Raw genomic sequence first — 19,605 nt, forward strand, 5'->3', positions numbered from 1 at the left:
GAGTGCGTTTCAAAAGACTCCTTCTTGGAACAGTTTCTTTGTACCCTCAAGAACTGGCCAAAAGGTAAATTGTCCCTCAGGGCTCTTGGGTGGCAACTGTCATACCGTAACAAAGCATTCCTGGCCATGGGTTTACGATATAACTCGGACTCAATGCCCGCTGGGGTTGCGTGTAGTCTCAGATCAAGGAATGCCAGTGAGGTTCTACTGTGCTCCATGGTGAACTTCAGATATTGGTTTACACTGTTTAACCAATCATGAAATGATAGTAGTTGTTCTTCAGTGCCCCGCCATACTACAAGAATATCATCAATATAGCGTTTCCACACGTGTATTGATGATAGGTATGGGTTGGTGTTAGTAAAGACACTCTGTTGCTCAAAGTGGTGCACATAAAGATTCGCCAGGCTCGGCGCGAAAACACTGCCCATACTGGTCCCGGACGTTTGTAGATATAGCGTGTCTTCGAAACAGAAATAGTTCTCTTTCATCGCCATTTCTGCAAGTTGCATTATAAATGGTATTGGTGTCATCGATTGATGGTTATTCTGCTCCAGAAGTGCTCCCACTACTTCTAGAGTCTCAGTTTGAGGGATCGAGGTATATAGGGATTCGACATCGAACGATACTAAGATGTCAGTCTCCTCATTGTATTGTATCGTCGGAAGAAGTCTTAAGACATCTTTGGTGTCTTGTAGAAAGGTGGGCATAGCTTTGACCATCGGGTTGAGAAAGTGGTCCACAAAAGTAGAAAGGGGTTCCAATACTGACCCAATGCCAGAAATAATGGGCCTCCCAGGTGGTGGCCTCATTGGCTTGTGGACTTTGGGCAAGCAATAAAAGTAAGGAATTGTAGGGTGTTGTGTGACCAAATATTGTCCTTCCTGTGAGGTTATCCATCCCTCACTCGTGGCTTCTTCTACCAAGGCACTTATTCTGTTTTGTAGACCTTCAGTAGGATCCGATCTCAGTGGTAAGTAGGATTTACGATCACTGAGTTGTCGCAGACACTCATTTCTATACACTGTAGTGTCTAAAATTACAGTCGCTCCCCCTTTATCAGCCGGTTTTATGGTGATATTATCGTTGGCGGTAAGTGAGCGCAAAGCTTGCTGCTCATCTCTGGAGAGATTCATAAATGGCTTGACATCCTTTTTATATAGGTCCGTGACATCCTTTTCAACAGCCATTTCGAAGGTAAGGACTTTCGGCGGTAGTGTGGCACTGGGTGGATTAAATGAAGAAGGTCTCTTCAGACCAGTGTTAACGTCCATACAGGTGGTCTCCAAAGTGGTTGTTTTCGCAAAAAAGTAATGCAACCTGATCTTCCTGAAGAGCTTGGAAAGTTCAATTTGAGCCAAAAAGGGATCACCTTTTTGGGTAGCCACGAATCCCAAACCTTTATTCAGGAGAAGTTCCTCATTGGTAGACAGGGTGTGTGAACTCAAGTTTATCACGAGGCCGGCTGGTTGCTTGTTCCCGCAGCGTCTTGGGGGACTTTCTTCCCGCTGCGTAGACCCATTCCCGATTGTTGCGGGATATTCGTGTCCGTGTTCCAATGGACTTGCTGTTGCACTGCCCCTTGTCTCCTCCTGCCTCGGCCTCGTCTCTGGCCAAAACCTAAAAAAGGAAACGATCCCGGGCCTTGTTGCATCTGTGGTGGATAAAAGGGGGGACCCATCTGTGGAGGGCAGGCTGGACCCATCATCCATGGGTTGATAGGCCACCATGGTTGGTGGTTACCATAATTTTGCGATTGGTTTCTCCAATTTCTCTTATTTCCACGACCCCGTGGGGCTTGGTTGGATGATCCGGGCTGTGATACATCTGAGTCACTGGATGTCCCATCTGAACTGGAGGTGCCATAGTTAGAGCCGCCTCTTTTGCCACTGCGACTGAATGTGGGTGCTACATAACTGTCGCTACTGTAGGGGTATATTTTCTCCATTGAGAATTTCTCGAGATCCTTTTTAAACTTCTCTAGTTTTATGGATAAGATCGATTCCTTGAAATCTTTATTGGTCTTGTCCGTATCGTCCTGTCCCTTTTTAAACTGTCCACTTTTAAGAGTGGCTTTTATGTGGCCTTCTAAGACCTGAATCTCAATCAGAATGTTATCCGCGACTCTTTTCGCGGTTTTAATGATCAGGACTAGCCAGTCTCTCGTGCATCTCCAGGCTATTAGTGCCCAATCTTTGAGAAATTGTTTGTCGTCAAGAAAGAGGCGTGGTGCGTTATTGACGATGAGGCCTGTGGGTGCACAGTTGCCCCTAAGATATTGGGCCATAATGATGCCATGAACAGAAGTACGAGAGTGGGATTTCTTTAGGATCAAGACTTTGTTCCAATTATCATCATTATTAACTGCCTGGGGTGGAGCGGACACATTGTCCAAGAGGCTAGGGTTCTCATCTAAGATGTTTTGTACTTCAGCACTTTCGAATGCTGAAGTACAATTCCTGAGGAATGCATTAAGAACATCTTACAATATGCTGAAACATGTCGACCACTAAGTGCGGTTATTATTTAAAGCCTGCACCTACACCTGCCTTTTAACCTTAGGGTGTGGGGGTTATTATTAAAAATTTTTTACCACCCATTCACCTAATTTTAGTACCTTTCACTTTTTTCATCACTATACACTGCTTTTTTCAGCAGCCACCACCACCCTTCTCTGTTCTGCTCTCATACCTCATATTACATCTCGGTCACGGTAATATTTACCGGCCGTCTTGCCTCCTGGGTAAGGAGATCCCATATGATGATAATAAGGGCGGTACAGTGTGGCTTCTGATGGGAACAATATTTCCCTCCTGGTACCCTTGAGTCTTGACTCGACCACTCTTTTATTATTTCTCACTGTTACTATCTGATATAGTGGATCCTACTGTCAAAACTTTCCTTTCTCTTTCTGACCCCCAGATATCAATTGTTGTGATAGATTGTGTTAGGGGCGTATATCTGGTTGGTCGATAAATTTGCCCTTAGACCCTCCTCACTTGTTGTTGTTGTGTTACTGGTACAGCTAAGGCTGTGGGTCTCTTTTTTTAAAAAAACTCTTTTGTTGACCACATGGTCACCAATGCAATAAAATATACTTTGAGTATCTCGCTCTGAGGCTTGACTGTTTCACCTGTCTAACTCGGAGCTATGGCTACCAACTGGGGGTTAGCATTCGAAAGTGCTGAAGTACAAAACATCTTAGATGAGAACCCTAGCCTCTTGGACAATGTGTCCGCTCCACCCCAGGCAGTTAATAATGATGATAATTGGAACAAAGTCTTGATCCTAAAGAAATCCCACTCTCGTACTTCTGTTCATGGCATCATTATGGCCCAATATCTTAGGGGCAACTGTGCACCCACAGGCCTCATCGTCAATAACGCACCACGCCTCTTTCTTGACGACAAACAATTTCTCAAAGATTGGGCACTAATAGCCTGGAGATGCACGAGAGACTGGCTAGTCCTGATCATTAAAACCGCGAAAAGAGTCGCGGATAACATTCTGATTGAGATTCAGGTCTTAGAAGGCCACATAAAAGCCACTCTTAAAAGTGGACAGTTTAAAAAGGGACAGGACGATACGGACAAGACCAATAAAGATTTCAAGGAATCGATCTTATCCATAAAACTAGAGAAGTTTAAAAAGGATCTCGAGAAATTCTCAATGGAGAAAATATACCCCTACAGTAGCGACAGTTATGTAGCACCCACATTCAGTCGCAGTGGCAAAAGAGGCGGCTCTAACTATGGCACCTCCAGTTCAGATGGGACATCCAGTGACTCAGATGTATCACAGCCCGGATCATCCAACCAAGCCCCACGGGGTCGTGGAAATAAGAGAAATTGGAGAAACCAATCGCAAAATTATGGTAACCACCAACCATGGTGGCCTATCAACCCATGGATGATGGGTCCAGCCTGCCCTCCACAGATGGGTCCCCCCTTTTATCCACCACAGATGCAACAAGGCCCGGGATCGTTTCCTTTTTTAGGTTTTGGCCAGAGACGAGGCCGAGGCAGGAGGAGACAAGGGGCAGTGCAACAGCAAGTCCATTGGAACACGGACACGAATATCCCGCAACAATCGGGAATGGGTCTACGCAGCGGGAAGAAAGTCCCCCAAGACGCTGCGGGAACAAGCAACCAGCCGGCCTCGTGATAAACTTGAGTTCACACACCCTGTCTACCAATGAGGAACTTCTCCTGAATAAAGGTTTGGGATTCGTGGCTACCCAAAAAGGTGATCCCTTTTTGGCTCAAATTGAACTTTCCAAGCTCTTCAGGAAGATCAGGTTGCATTACTTTTTTGCGAAAACAACCACTTTGGAGACCACCTGTATGGACGTTAACACTGGTCTGAAGAGACCTTCTTCATTTAATCCACCCAGTGCCACACTACCGCCGAAAGTCCTTACCTTCGAAATGGCTGTTGAAAAGGATGTCACGGACCTATATAAAAAGGATGTCAAGCCATTTATGAATCTCTCCAGAGATGAGCAGCAAGCTTTGCGCTCACTTACCGCCAACGATAATATCACCATAAAACCGGCTGATAAAGGGGGAGCGACTGTAATTTTAGACACTACAGTGTATAGAAATGAGTGTCTGCGACAACTCAGTGATCGTAAATCCTACTTACCACTGAGATCGGATCCTACTGAAGGTCTACAAAACAGAATAAGTGCCTTGGTAGAAGAAGCCACGAGTGAGGGATGGATAACCTCACAGGAAGGACAATATTTGGTCACACAACACCCTACAATTCCTTACTTTTATTGCTTGCCCAAAGTCCACAAGCCAATGAGGCCACCACCTGGGAGGCCCATTATTTCTGGCATTGGGTCAGTATTGGAACCCCTTTCTACTTTTGTGGACCACTTTCTCAACCCGATGGTCAAAGCTATGCCCACCTTTCTACAAGACACCAAAGATGTCTTAAGACTTCTTCCGACGATACAATACAATGAGGAGACTGACATCTTAGTATCGTTCGATGTCGAATCCCTATATACCTCGATCCCTCAAACTGAGACTCTAGAAGTAGTGGGAGCACTTCTGGAGCAGAATAACCATCAATCGATGACACCAATACCATTTATAATGCAACTTGCAGAAATGGCGATGAAAGAGAACTATTTCTGTTTCGAAGACACGCTATATCTACAAACGTCCGGGACCAGTATGGGCAGTGTTTTCGCGCCGAGCCTGGCGAATCTTTATGTGCACCACTTTGAGCAACAGAGTGTCTTTACTAACACCAACCCATACCTATCATCAATACACGTGTGGAAACGCTATATTGATGATATTCTTGTAGTATGGCGGGGCACTGAAGAACAACTACTATCATTTCATGATTGGTTAAACAGTGTAAACCAATATCTGAAGTTCACCATGGAGCACAGTAGAACCTCACTGGCATTCCTTGATCTGAGACTACACGCAACCCCAGCGGGCATTGAGTCCGAGTTATATCGTAAACCCATGGCCAGGAATGCTTTGTTACGGTATGACAGTTGCCACCCAAGAGCCCTGAGGGACAATTTACCTTTTGGCCAGTTCTTGAGGGTACAAAGAAACTGTTCCAAGAAGGAGTCTTTTGAAACGCACTCCAAAAACCTGGAGGAACAACTTAAGGAGAAACGATACCCTAAGAAAATCATTCGGAGATCTAAAAAGAGGGCCTCTAATAACCAGAGGGATGCCCTTCTTGCAATCAATCCACCGAAAGAAAAATCAGACCGGATTGCCTTTGTAAATACCTTCAACAGTCGATCCAACCAGTTGCAGAAAATCATAAAGAAACACTGGTCCATCCTAAAAACGGGAGGTGACAACATTCCCCAGCCCATGTTTGCATATAAAAGAGGACCCAACTTGAAGGATCAACTGGTTCATACACGCCCACGCAGTAAAGAAGAGAGACAAGTGGGTACCCTGTGGGATTTACCAGCTGTGGTTGGCCACCATCCATGTGGTAATTGTTCTGTCTGCCCTCAGACTAATAAATCCACAGAAGTTGACATCGGCACTAATCGCCCATGGACACAGAACAGGTTTACTAATTGTAATAGCAGTAACCTGATATACTTGATCAAATGTCCTTGTGGATTACGGTATGTCGGTATGACTACTAGAAAGGTACGCACACGCATCCAGGAACACAAAAGCACGGTGCGTTGCCGCAAACAAGCAACCAGACTTACCGCACATTTCCTGGAGAAAGGCCATGGTCCAGAAGATTTTTACTGGACAGTTCTTGAACAACCGCACATTCCAGACTCATGTGCAGATACAAGCAGGTTCTTGTTCAAGATAGAACAGAAATGGGTATACCGCGTCAACAGTGACAAGGAGGGACTCAATGAACCCATACCCTGGATGTCCCTCTGATTGGGCGTAATCATTATATTCCTCCCATTGATTCCTTAGCACTGCACATAATACCCATTGGAAATCAGTCTCTATTGCCTCCCTTCAAAATATGCAAGTACTAATAGCGCATCACAATTCCTTTGAAGCGCATTAATATTAACATCAGCAGTAACGGTCATCTTCTACATCCACTGCGCATATGTGCATCAGCTCCAATAGCGCATAACAACCCCATTAAAGAACGCTTTCATATTATCATCATTGTTAGTAGACGTCTGTAACTTAACATCTATCCATTGCGCAACAGTACACACTGCCCCAGAGTCATGCCGCTAAGGCCTTGTTTTTGTAATGCACTCGTAAAAATCACTTTTATATACTTTCGCGCATTTCAGTACATCACTTAGGACCCACACTTGACATTGGTAGTACCAGCATACTTGGTCCTATAGAGTTGGTTCCTAGAGCGAACTACAACTCCCAGCAGTCTTACTATCACGTGACTGCTCGTCAACGCGCTGGTTCCGTGAATCAAACAAAACACTGGCTCACTCGGCGGTCGGCGCCCCCCCGAGCAGTACTGAAGACTGCCTGGAGACGCCGACGGCCAGGTGAGCCAACGCATGATCCAACGCGTTATGCGTAGTTTTCTGATGCCTCGCTCGGCTTGTGTTTGCCGTTAGAGGCCAGCCTGACATCGAGCATATGCAGCGTTTCTCTCCACCCTGAACGCCGCTTTACAATGCGTGGCGGTTTTCCCCTGTGTGCGTTCTGAAACTGACACGCTGTTAGATGTTTTTCCGCAACTTTAATATTAAGCGGTCTCCGTCAGTACCTCCTAACTGACGCTGCACGGCCCTTTCGTATTACCTATCCCCTTCGTGTGGTCACTGCCCCTGAGTCATGACAGTACACGGCGCCCACGCGCAGCCTGGTTATAAACAGCCCAGTTAACCTGCCATCTCAAAGTTTATTATGCTACTCAAATAGGTTAGTGCTTTATCACTGACCGCTCGATTAAATGTTATGTGATTTCTCACAGAGCGGTGCTCCTTTTACCTGCGCTGCAGCCAGGTGGGGTGAAGCTCCTCAGCCTACACATAAGGGTGAGTGCATACCTGAAATAACGATCAGGCATGATTGAACATATTGTAATGTCACTATGAATACAAATAATAACGTGCATTGTATTATTTGTTTGTTTGTTTGTCGTTTTGTTTTACATGTTGGATCCCTAACCATTTCATTGACAGTTTACGGTTGAGCACGCCTGGACTTTCAGGTGACACTTTTAATTTATTTATTTTTTGAAAGCAGTAGTGTATTATATACAGGTCCTGAGGAATGCATTAAGAACATCTTACAATATGCTGAAACATGTCGACCACTAAGTGCGGTTATTATTTAAAGCCTGCACCTACACCTGCCTTTTAACCTTAGGGTGTGGGGGTTATTATTAAAAAATTTTTACCACCCATTCACCTAATTTTAGTACCTTTCACTTTTTTCATCACTATACACTGCTTTTTTCAGCAGCCACCACCACCCTTCTCTGTTCTGCTCTCATACCTCATATTACATCTCGGTCACGGTAATATTTACCGGCCGTCTTGCCTCCTGGGTAAGGAGATCCCATATGATGATAATAAGGGCGGTACAGTGTGGCTTCTGATGGGAACAATATTTCCCTCCTGGTACCCTTGAGTCTTGACTCGACCACTCTTTTATTATTTCTCACTGTTACTATCTGATATAGTGGATCCTACTGTCAAAACTTTCCTTTCTCTTTCTGACCCCCAGAAGCATTTAGAAGTGCCTAAAGAGTACAAAATTCGAAAACACAACACACTAAAAATAATGACACCGACATGACAAAAATCCAATTAGTGGGACTGGAGGTATGATTTTTCAAAGATTTAGGTGAAAAAAAGTGCAAAGTGCCAATGGTAGTCCGAGGTGACAGTAGACTTGGACCTAGGTGTGATTCAAGGCCCACTGAGATGTAGCGTGCCTGATACACCAATTAGATTAGTCCCACTAAGGCCTGGAAGTAGTGAGCTTCAGAAAAGTTTAAAAGAGACTTTGCCACTGTACTAAGGAAAAGGTCAGTTCCCTTGCAGCTCTGGAACAAAAAGTGTTGAAAAAGTTCCCAAACTTATAAACTTATTTTGGTGCCCATACAGCCATAGGAGTATACTGCCAAGGCCCCCAAGACCTCAAATAGAACATTTAGAGACTCTCAGGGAGCGTGGCAGAGGGCAACAGAAAGGTCCTGTCGGTTGCTGTTGCCACTGTTCAGCTAGTTTTCTTTACAGGAATGTAATCTTCAGCCTTTTTATGTTTCTAAAGGCACTCTGGGGATCAGACTATGATCCTTGGACTCCTCACGTCCTTCTCAGAGTTCACAGATGCTAAGTGTATGTGGGGTATACTATGGAAATCCTAGAGTCCTCCCATATCTAACACTAAAATCCTGTTTGAAGATGACACTGTACCCACAACAAACCCAAGGACACAAGTCTGGTAGTACAAAATTAGGATCCTTCAGCAACCAGACAGAACCAAACAAATGTCCTCGCATGCTGTTTGCTTCTTTTGAAGGGGCAGAACTTTTACATGTTCTTCAGACAGAACTGGGTTGTCAACCGAAGGGCACAGCCCCAACACTGCACATTCTATCGAGGTCTGAGAATTCATCTCTTTCCTTCAGGTCAGCCTTTTGTGTGTTCCTGGGAGAATTTCATACCTCAAGAATGAGAGTAGCTGGAAAGCTCATACAAATTAGTCCACTAAAAGCATAGGCAGGTAAAGGGTAACTTTCTAAAAGTTACCTTTCCTTAATACTTATTAAAAATCCAACATACTATTTATTTTTTTGTTGAAATTCTGTTTATTGAAGTCAAGCAAAGCGTACTTACACATCACTGCAATGATCACAATAAAGAAACATCACAGATTAGGGAGGAAAGCATACTAGAGGGTCATAGTTCTACCCATTGAAACAGTCCTCTCCCATCAAACAGGGTGAGTTAACATAGAGCATGATATAGAGTCCTCCCAGGTCACAGGGCCGAAGGGCCTGAGTCTGAGGAGGGCTCCTGAGTAGGATCCAAATAAGGCTGCCCATACAGAGTCTGAACAACCAGTAAAAAGGTGACACCGCAATGTGACTGAGCATGCAATAAAGGTGAAGTGACTAGAACTCCTACATCCTGGGCGGTATCTCCATCCAGAGAGTAGCTATATTGCATACAGCATTAAAAAAGATAATCTGTGCTTCATATAAAACAAACCAAGATAACCAACCAAAGGAAGACAGAGACAGTAAAGAGAAGAAGAGAGGAATAGAAACAGAAAAGAAAAAGGATTCAACAGAGGGAGAGAAGAGCCCCGTTGTCAAGGGGGTAAGGGAGAGAGGGCTAGGGGGAGAAGAGAGTCACTGCCAGGTGTGCCATGGGGGGGGACAGTGACCATATATTTTTAATAACTATTGAAAATAGTGGTTTAACAATTTTTAATGGGTCCCATTCCTGAGTTAGCAAGTTTAGTATTTTAATCTGAACTTCTACATAGTACAGTTAAGGGACATATTGGCATTCATTTTCTACATGTTCCACTTTCAAATAGAATGCACACTGCCTTGTCGGCTACAAGATCTACAATTGGGCAACTTAATAATATTTAAAACAGGGGGTTTAACCGTCGTAAATGGTTATTTTAACAAGTCACATTGCAGGTGTAACTGTGGCAGTGAGGGTATAATGGTACACCTGTAGCTATGTTTCCTAGGCACGCTAGTAAATGGCACATTAAGTGCTGCAGTCCATAGGTGACATTTAACTTCCAATGAAGCTTCTACACCATATACTATGGGTGTTATAAGATGGCTAATCCTTGCGTAGCATATTAAACTAATTTCAACATGTTATACGAATAAGAGCAGACACACTGGGAACTGGACAGCTGTGCCCCACTGTGCAGAGTCTTAAAAACCAGCAATACCATTCATCAAAACATTTGGGTTGACCATGCGAAAAGGGGAGATTTTCTCACAATGTAATATGCATAATGTTGTGAAAAGTGCGCATATTTAATAAATATTACACATATTCCCCACTCCCCTCACCAAAAATATCATACATGTTACTTGTACATCAAACGACAACTCTGCAGTGACCTTATATATAGTTTAAGGACAATTCCCGAATTCATCTCACTCAAAGCGAACATTAATGGCGGATTCAAAAATATTAACCCAAAACGGCTTCTTCATCTCTCCCTGCCTTGCCTCTTCCTCTTTAACTCTTTATCATTATATCAGTAACTTTACATGCCCTTTCTCACCTTGCTGGCCTTTCTTTTCAGTGTACCCTCTTGGTAGAGCCAAATACATTAAAGCCTTCAGAATTATTACCATAAAAATAATTACACACAATTAAATGGAGTGGTAAATTATTAATATGTAGAAAGTGAATCCATTTCTCCTTGCAGCAGGAGGTCCAATTTTTAGTCTATTCACAAATTGATTGCTGAAGTATGTTATTTTTTGTTTGGTCGCTATATTTATTTTACATCAATAATGAGTTGTTAATTCTTGGTTTTGCAGCACCTATACACAGTACCAAAAGAGGGGTCCTCATCCAAAGCACCTTCGCATGGTATGGTATATGGCGTTGTACATCGTTCGGACAATAAGCATCAGAATGAAGTGGTTGTTTATGAATGGTCTACTCATCAGCTAAAGGAAGAGATGAACTACATTAAAGATGTGAGTCACATGATTATTCCAAAGCAAAATACATATCTAGCTTGTAATATGTACATGTCTGTATAATGATGAAAACTTCTTCGAAAGAAAAATATTCAAGGGTTTTTAATGCAAAATTCGATTCTTTTGTCGGAGGGCAGGTGGTGATTTTTAGTTATCTGTACATAGGAAGTTATGCGGCACATGGAACCCAAGAGTATGTAATTCAAAGCTCAACTATAAGTTAATGACATTAAGCATCTAAAGTATAAATCTATTTCCAATATGTTAAAACCAAATCGGCTGGTTGTGCCATTCATAGACTACTTAACAGAAGCTATTCGCATCACTGATGGTGTATCCATGCAAACTGTGCCTGTTGAGTAAGCCACTTGGTGTTCAGTTTCACATTGAACGCATACATTGAAAATAATGTGTAATTGTTTTTATTAAACCATATTTTATTGCTATTTAATTTTTAATTTCACATACATCATATTCGGACGAAAACTCTTCCAGCATGTATGATAAATGGGCGATGACCATTCACAGAATCTTACAAGCCAACACCTTCAAAACAGAAGATAGAACATAGAAACAATACCACCCTCCCCCTCCCTCTTCTCGGTTGCAATAAAACAAGGACTGCAGAGGGGCTGCTGGTTGGCATCCGCTCGTACAAGTGGGGTGTCGGAGACCAGGGTCACATGCGCTAAATTTGACGTCCATTACCGCTAGGAGACGTCTAATGTTAGGTGCAGTGTTCCGCCCTGGGATAAATCCCGCCTGATCAGAGTGAACAAGATGAGGCATGTGCGGCAGCGAATGGGTCGTGAGGATCTTACTCAAGATTTTATAGTCCATGTTCAGCATGGACAACGGCCTGTAGGCGTTAAAGTCATGGGGTTCCTTCCCTGGTTTAGGAATGGGGATGATAAGGGTCTACCTGGTGCTGCCTGGCAACTGCCCCAGTTCGCGGGCCTTGTGGGGAGAGGTGTGGTGCCGCAGCCAGGGCGACTGACGCTGGAATCTGGGGATCACGGTTCGATCCCTGGCTCCGACGGCAGGTTGGCCCAGCACCATGTGACTCTGGGCAATAGCTTGCTTAATCTTCCCGACTGCCCTCAGCGCCTAGGGACCCTTACGGATGATTGTTCGCGCTTTACAAATGTGGATTATTATTATTATTATTACATTGTGGTCAGGTGGGGGATCAGTTCCTCCACATATGTTTTTGTCAACCATGCCAGGAGAGAACCAGATTTGTCCTTTTCATCATGGGTGCACTCAAGATATTTTTTATAGTTGAAGCTTCTGAGCCTCTCTGTTTGCCTCGCTGTCTCCTCTTTAGCGTCCACTAGTCCCGGCCTTCTGCATTCAACTTCCCGGAGAGCTGACTCTGCCCCCTCCACCTCTCTCATGAGGATCCTCCTGTGGCACGTGTAATGCACTGGCCTCTCAGGACCACCTTAAACGTGGTTCCATTCTGTGGTGAGGGATGCCGCCGTCCCAGTGTAAAGTCTGAAATAGTCCACTATATCACCCCTGATCTCCTCCCTAAAGACCTGTTCTTCCAATATATCTGGTCGAAGTTGCCATGTGGGAATCGTCTGGTTCAGACTGACAGCTGGGTTTTTTATGCGTTCACTCTTGACAGTCAGACAAAGGAAGCTGAGATGTGCCCTGCATATCCCGATGGCCCATCACCAGGCTGATAGGCCTTCCTGAGCTTGGGTGGTGGGAGGAGTTGTTACCGACACCTGAATAGGGCTGTGCCTGGCCACTTACAGTGCTGTCTCTGCATCCCTATAGAGTGTCTGGAGCCATGGTAGAGCAAGGCAGGATCTTGTGGGCAACAAAGACATTCCTTTGAAGGATATAAGTATTGGACCTAAATCCCCAGACTTTTAAAACATTTCTGGATTGAAGAATCTGCCAAGAAGACGAGCTGAAAAGCTGTCAGGAGGTTTCTTTGATTGTTTGGCCTGAAGTTGCTGCTTCTGTCTGTGAGCAGCGAAGGAACTGGACTTTGCTGTTTGATCCTGCTTTCCAGATTTCTCCAAGGGCTTCTGTGTGCTTGCCCCATGTTAAAAAAGTCTCAGAGACACAAAGACTTCACCTTCAACTACAACACCTGAACCCCACTGCTGGGAGTTCTGACCTACCAAGAGGGGCTAATTCCAGTTCTGGACAATTGTAGGTGCTTGCTGAGATGTAACTTCAAGAAAAGGATTTCTGGCGCCGTCACCAATGAGGGTGCCTGCACCGATATCATGGTCACCGCTCGCTGGGAGAGTGCAACACCAAACCTGACGGAATCGCAGGCCTGGTCTTACTAATGAGGATGTGTCTCGCTAACATTGATGCCGCTGCCTGCTCCGTGGCCGAGGGCACGCTTTGTTGCACCGACTTCGACTGCACCGCAACTTTGGGCTTACTGACGCATAAGCACTGTCACTGACACCACTGCTTGCACCACATCATTCGTCACTGCCTCGCCGTCCTCGACTAAACTGCAGCCATATGCTGATGACAACAGGGCCATTGGCGCCAGTGCTCCAGCATAGACGCCACACCGCTGCCTGCACCTAAGCCACAAACACTGCATCATGATGGTCATGACGCACCACCTGCGACAACACCGAGTCTCAGGCTTGCTGACGCCAGCACTCCTGATTTTGATCACATGGAGTTCGACCTGCAATGTGTGTAACTTCAAGGACTCACCGACTTCTGCTCCTATGTGCAGCACCGGCCTGTCCCCACTTCATACCACTCCAGCGAAACCTCAGTGTGTCCTGCAGTCAGCAGCCCTCAAGAACCCGGTGGACCTGCCTTCCCTTCGCCATCCAAAGACTTTGTCTCCTGTGAGCATCCGACTTGCTCCAGACCAACCTACTCTGACTCCGAGAGTCCCTCACCACTCAGCACCCGACGCCTTGAGCCCGAACCTGTTAGACCTGGTACCATTGGCGTGAGTCTCCTTTCCATTTGTTGCTGTTGTCTCCTCTGTTTTTGATATGTTTTACTGGTAAGATGCCTTGGGCACTGTGCCACTGCTCTTCAGTGCCACAGTGCAAGTGCTCCCTATTGTAAATTATTGTGATGGATTAGTGACTCCATGATTGGCTTATTTAATTTACTTGGCAGACCCTTGTACAGTGCATCATGTGTGCCCAGGGCCTGTAGATCAAATGCTGCTAGTGGGCTTGCAGCACTGATTGTGCCACCCACAGAAGCAGCTTGTGTGTCTCGGGCCTGCCATTGCAGAGCCTGTGTGCATTCTAGTACTGCCCTGTCGACTTGGTAATTTCAACCACTTACCAGTCCCTAAACCTTCCCTTTTCTACATGTTAGTCACCCCTAAGGTAGGCCCTAGGGCAGGGTGCATTGAATTTGAAAAGTAGGACATGCCCTGATGTGTGTAGCATGTCCTGATAGTGAATTACAGCCAATTTTGTTGTTCACTATTGCAAGGCTACCTGTCCCCATAGGCCAGAATGAGAAGTTTGATTATAACTTCTTATAATCCTAACTGACACAGGGAACATGGTAGAAAAAGGAATTTAGTATGCCTGAACTCAGAATGATATAATACATCTTTTAGTGGAGTTGGTTTTAACATTCTGTGTTTGAAAATACCACTTTTAGAAAGTTGGTATTTTCTTGCCTAACCATCCAGCCTGTCTCTGCTAGGTTGTGCATTGCATGTCTGGTTTGTGAGTGACAGGGGCTGAGGGGGCTCCAGGAGGCAGTGTGAATCAGCACTAGGCTGAATAGACCTATCTGCATTGGGAGTGGTTGGACGAGTAGCACCTGGGCCTGAATAGAGCAGTGCCTGCCTTCCACAATGTTGGCTCCACCTCCTGTGGTGCGTCTGATGACCCTGGCCCACACTCACAAAGGTAGAAGTTGTGCACTGGCAGAATGCATCCAGAACTGGTTTGGACTAGGTATAGACACTCTCTGCCTTCAGAGACAAAGGATTTGTGTGTATAAAAAGGGGGACCCAGACTCCAAAACTTTAGATCACTTCTTGACATCAAGACGGACCTTTTGCCAAGGAGAAGAACCAGAGAATCTGCAGGAGTTTTTGACTTCCCCTGTGCCAGTGTGTTGCTTTCTGGGGTTGGCCTGCAGTGGTTTCTTTATTCCCAAGGAAAGGAGAAAGACTTTTATTTGTAACTTTCATCGTTTTAAAGAAGAATCTCCAAGTGCTTGAACTGTACTTGCCTCCTTCTGAAGGCTCAGGGATACAAGACTTCACCACCAGCTCCTCCCTGAATTTCATTGCTGGGAATTCAGTCTGCAGAAGCCTGCATGGTGTTGGGACCTGGAAGCGCGAATTAATGAGAAGAAGTCTGCCGCATCCTCAGCTGTTGCATCATCGGAGAAGCGTGTCGCCACGCAAAGGTCACCGTCGCATCACCGGAGAAGCGTATCTCCGTCGCAGCTGTGTGTCGTCGCATCACCGGAGAAGTGTGTCGCAACCGCAAGGGTCGCCGACGCATCACCTGAGAAGCATGTCGCAGGGCCTGTTGCGGTTCCAAACTTACAGAGTCACCGCACGGCCGCCGGGTGGTGCCTGCATCATCTTCACGTTGTCGCATCGCATCAAGGGCGCCATCTTCTCGCATCGCACCGGATCGTCGCATGGCAGAAAGGCGCCATTTTGTCGCATTGCAACCGGGCCCCATCTCGAGATCGTCGCATCACCTCCTCTCCAGTAAGGAACAGACGCATCACATACTTTGCGCAAGCACTGAGGAACAGACGCATCACCTTCCCCGAAGCCAGGAACCGACAAATCGTTCTCCCTGCAAACCTTTTGTTTATCTTGCGTGACGCATCCAAAGGTACTTTGTGGGAAACATGTCGCATTTACCATCTGAAGTGAACGGAGTTATTTCTACCATCTTAAAGTCATTTTCCTAATACTGTATTGCGGATTTTTGTTGTTTGGGTCTTGTGTGAAGTCTATATAAAGAATACTTATTTTTATAAAACCTGTGTTGTGTCCATCTGTAGTGTTTTCACTGTATTACTGTATCTGTTCTCAAATGCTTTACACATTGCTTCTGAGATTAGCCTTCCTTCTCGTGCCAAGCCACCACATGGTTGTGCAGGGGGTATTTAGGAGTGTAGCCCCCTTACTCTGACTAGAAGCAAGGGTCCCTATTTGGACAAAAGTGCAAGCCATTGCCAACTAGAGACCCCCAGTTCTAACAGAACCTGAGTGGCCAAACACCCTAAGGAGGTCCTCCATGCGAACCTAGCCTGGGCTGTGGTGACCCTTGAATTATCACAAGCTTATAACCCGATGCTGCAGCCCGTATCTGGGCGGTCCCCTCCAAACGCACCCAAAGGCGACACCCGACCTTCTCTCTAGGAGCCAAACCGTGACCGCCCGACTGACTCCTTCTATGGGCACTTGTGGCTACAAGGTTTGAACTCCCAAAGACCCCATTCACCGAACCGGTCGCTGACCACCTCTCAGGAATCCCCGACCAAATCTGCTGCTTGGACCAAGACCTAAGGTTTCTAATGTGAAACCCTAAGATTCCTGACAACCGCATCCTACAGCCGTCTGCCTCTGTGCCACCGGCGGTGTAGTGCTTGTGCTGGCCATTGGGCCCTTCAGTGCTAGCTTCAACAACAGGAGCTTTTTGTTCCCTCAACCAGGTGTCCTGCTTGTCTGCAGTTCCCTCAGCAATGACCTTGCTTAGCCCGTTGGCTAATGTTCGGTTCCTGCACTCTGCACCTGGCTGCCTTTGTGCCACTGGCTGTTCGAATCGAGTGTCCATCTGACCGAGACCTACTCACGGACCATAACCTCATTTTTGTTCTTTCAAGGCTAAGAGTCGTGTGAGTAACCCTGCAAAAGTGTAATTGTATTACTAAAAGCATACATTTTCTTCCCTTCTCTTCGGAAATGTACCAGCGTGGTATGTAGAGCTACCTCGTTGAGTAAGTAAAGTAACTATAAAGTACTTTCAACTGTTTATTGCCAAAGTTTAAAAACCTGTAACAAAAACCAAGTTAATGACACATGCCTATTCGTGATACCTTATCTTTGAGAGTACGATTTTGCCTATGATTTGGTTCTAGTAATAAACTAACACTAAATAATATTTTTATACAAACAAATTTGTCTGTGTTCAGTCATTGAGTGTGTGACGTAATTTCTTGCCTGAGTGTGTACAATAAATTCTTAGCACAACCCTCTGATAAAGCTTTACTGCGCGCCCACACTACAACAAATAGAGAGGAACTAATTATCTACTTTTACCTCAGCCTACCTTTGGGATCCACTGGACTCACTATACCTAAATTTGGTATAGAATATACAGAGCCAGCTACCTACAGCATGGTACTAATTGATTGAGAACACAAGGGTTTTAACTAGCATAATCTTTTTGTTGCCGAGCATAAAATAAAGAAAAACAACCCAATTACGTAAACCGCATATATTCATATATTTCAAATGCGAGGGATTGGTTTTGCTTTTCTACATGAAACGCCCAAGCGCAAAATTGAAGGGCTGAAGTTAAAAAAAAAAAGAAAACAAAGAAAAAAATATGTATTGTGTAAAGTACTCAATGTTTGCTAGAGCTGCCCTAATATGGGTAGACCTTAGGGTGCTCTTTGTGATAGAGGAATGCATTGTGGATTACTGAGACAGATACATAATACTAGTAGCCACATTCGATGGTAAATCAGTGCGGTTTCCACCACTGCAGGAGACCACAGCAAAACAAACTTGGTTTCTTGTATGGCTGACAAACGTGAGTATTGCTTTTTTTATGGAAGGCAGATTATCCCCTAGATGGGGAGTACACACATTATTATCATTTACACTCACTTAGCACTGAGCATAGATAGCTTTGTGAGTAATTCCTTATAGCAAATTTGTATTGTTAGGGGTGAATATATGAACAAGACGTAATTGGAACATAACTCACTCCAGCTTATTGGGTAGTGGACACACAGGTCATGTATTCTGACATGGAGGCTTCAGCCGATAGCCCCACAGGATACCCCATACAAGGTCGCCTTGGGGGAGGCCATTGAACATTTTGTTTAAAATCCAATTGAGGGTTGGTTGATAATCCTTGTATCAGCTGGGAAGCCCTCAAGGTCTTTATTAGAGTCACCTGTATTGGGATGGCTTATTGTGTTAGAGGAGTGTTGGAGGACAGCCTGTGGAAATTAGAACTAGAAGCAATTACGTCTTTGGGTGGTAAAACATTATATGGCTAAGTATATCAAGGTCAAAATTCTTATAGAGTGGCATAATATAAAGTGTCTTGTGATGAATGGATGCATATGACAAATTATAGAATGGTAAATGTCCTCTTCCTGCATTAATAAATTGCTATTTCGTCTCAGAATTAAGAATTCAAGACTTATCGAGATAAACACTTCAGTCAGCACAATTAACCCGTTTACCACGGCAATTATTTTGCCACAGTGCGGGCGTTCAACAGAGTGGGCAGGGCCGCGTCGGCTGTTCGCAGCACCAGCGGGTTAGTGCTTGTGACGGCCGACGGGAGCTCGGAAGGAGTTAAGGTTTCAATTGTTTATAAAGTAGTCAGGCTGATTAGAGGCCACCTGTGGGCCAGTTTGAATAGTCTTTTTATATAAACGTAGCTTTTGGGAGCAGCGTTGTTGGTGGGTCTTTTTAAAACAAATTAAAATCTGAATACAGGACTACAACGGAGCTATCCTGAAGTCTCACAAGATTGCAGGTTTTTTTCTTGATCTTGCAAGACTTCAGGCAGCCATCTTTGGGTCAGCCCATCTCAAGCTGTAAAAAGAAAACCAAAAGGTGGCCAAGTTATGTTTTTACTGACATGTAGCTAGAAACCGGTTCCTGGATTTGTGGCGAGTGATGAGTCATACATGCACATTATTATAATAATAATAATAATAATAATAATAATAATAATAATATCTTTATTCACCAAGTAGCCCCGGCCACATCCTGAAAACAGTGCACCTCATATATTGCTCTCAAAGCACTTTCTTCGAGGCAGAATCATACATCAAACAGCGCATATCATGATGTAAAATATGTATTCTTTGGGTTGAACTAGGATGTGTTAGAGGCGTGGCTGAACGGGGCTTACCATAACAAATTAATGGGCTTTGTTTGCCTAAAGCCGAATTTTTGTACATTGGAAACAAAATGTCTTGCAGACAGCTTCTTTATTAAACCAGACCATAAAAGGGCAGGGATGCATTGGTTTAAGACTATTTCTCCACTAGACTTATCTTCTGTAGTCTGTTGCTTAATGATTTTATTTACGAAGTTCCCTAAATCTGGCAGGAGGACTGAAGAGATGGAGACTGGTTTTCATAACTTATGTCAGTGGCAAAGTTTAGTTCAGCACAGTCCTCATCAAAGGTTTAATTTGGTCATGTCATTATATTTCAATTTGGTCATGTCATATTTAAATGTATATATGTACTGGCTTA

At 44.6% G+C, this 19,605-nt stretch overlaps 1 protein-coding gene across 3 annotated transcripts in view; it reads left to right on the forward strand.

The window, feature by feature from the left end:
* The window catches only part of MYZAP (myocardial zonula adherens protein), a 465,570-nt gene that overhangs the window by 191,687 nt on the left and 254,278 nt on the right, over positions 1-19,605 (forward strand). For all 3 annotated transcript variants that reach the window (XM_078684913.1, XM_078684911.1, XM_078684912.1), the window contains exon 4: positions 10,987-11,148. In XM_078684913.1, coding sequence (XP_078541039.1) covers positions 10,987-11,148 — 162 coding nt within the window. The remainder of the gene's footprint in view (positions 1-10,986; positions 11,149-19,605) is intronic.

This window comes from Lissotriton helveticus, chromosome 3_2 (genome assembly GCF_964261635.1).
Source record: "Lissotriton helveticus chromosome 3_2, aLisHel1.1, whole genome shotgun sequence".
Classification (NCBI taxonomy): Eukaryota; Metazoa; Chordata; class Amphibia; order Caudata; family Salamandridae; genus Lissotriton; species Lissotriton helveticus.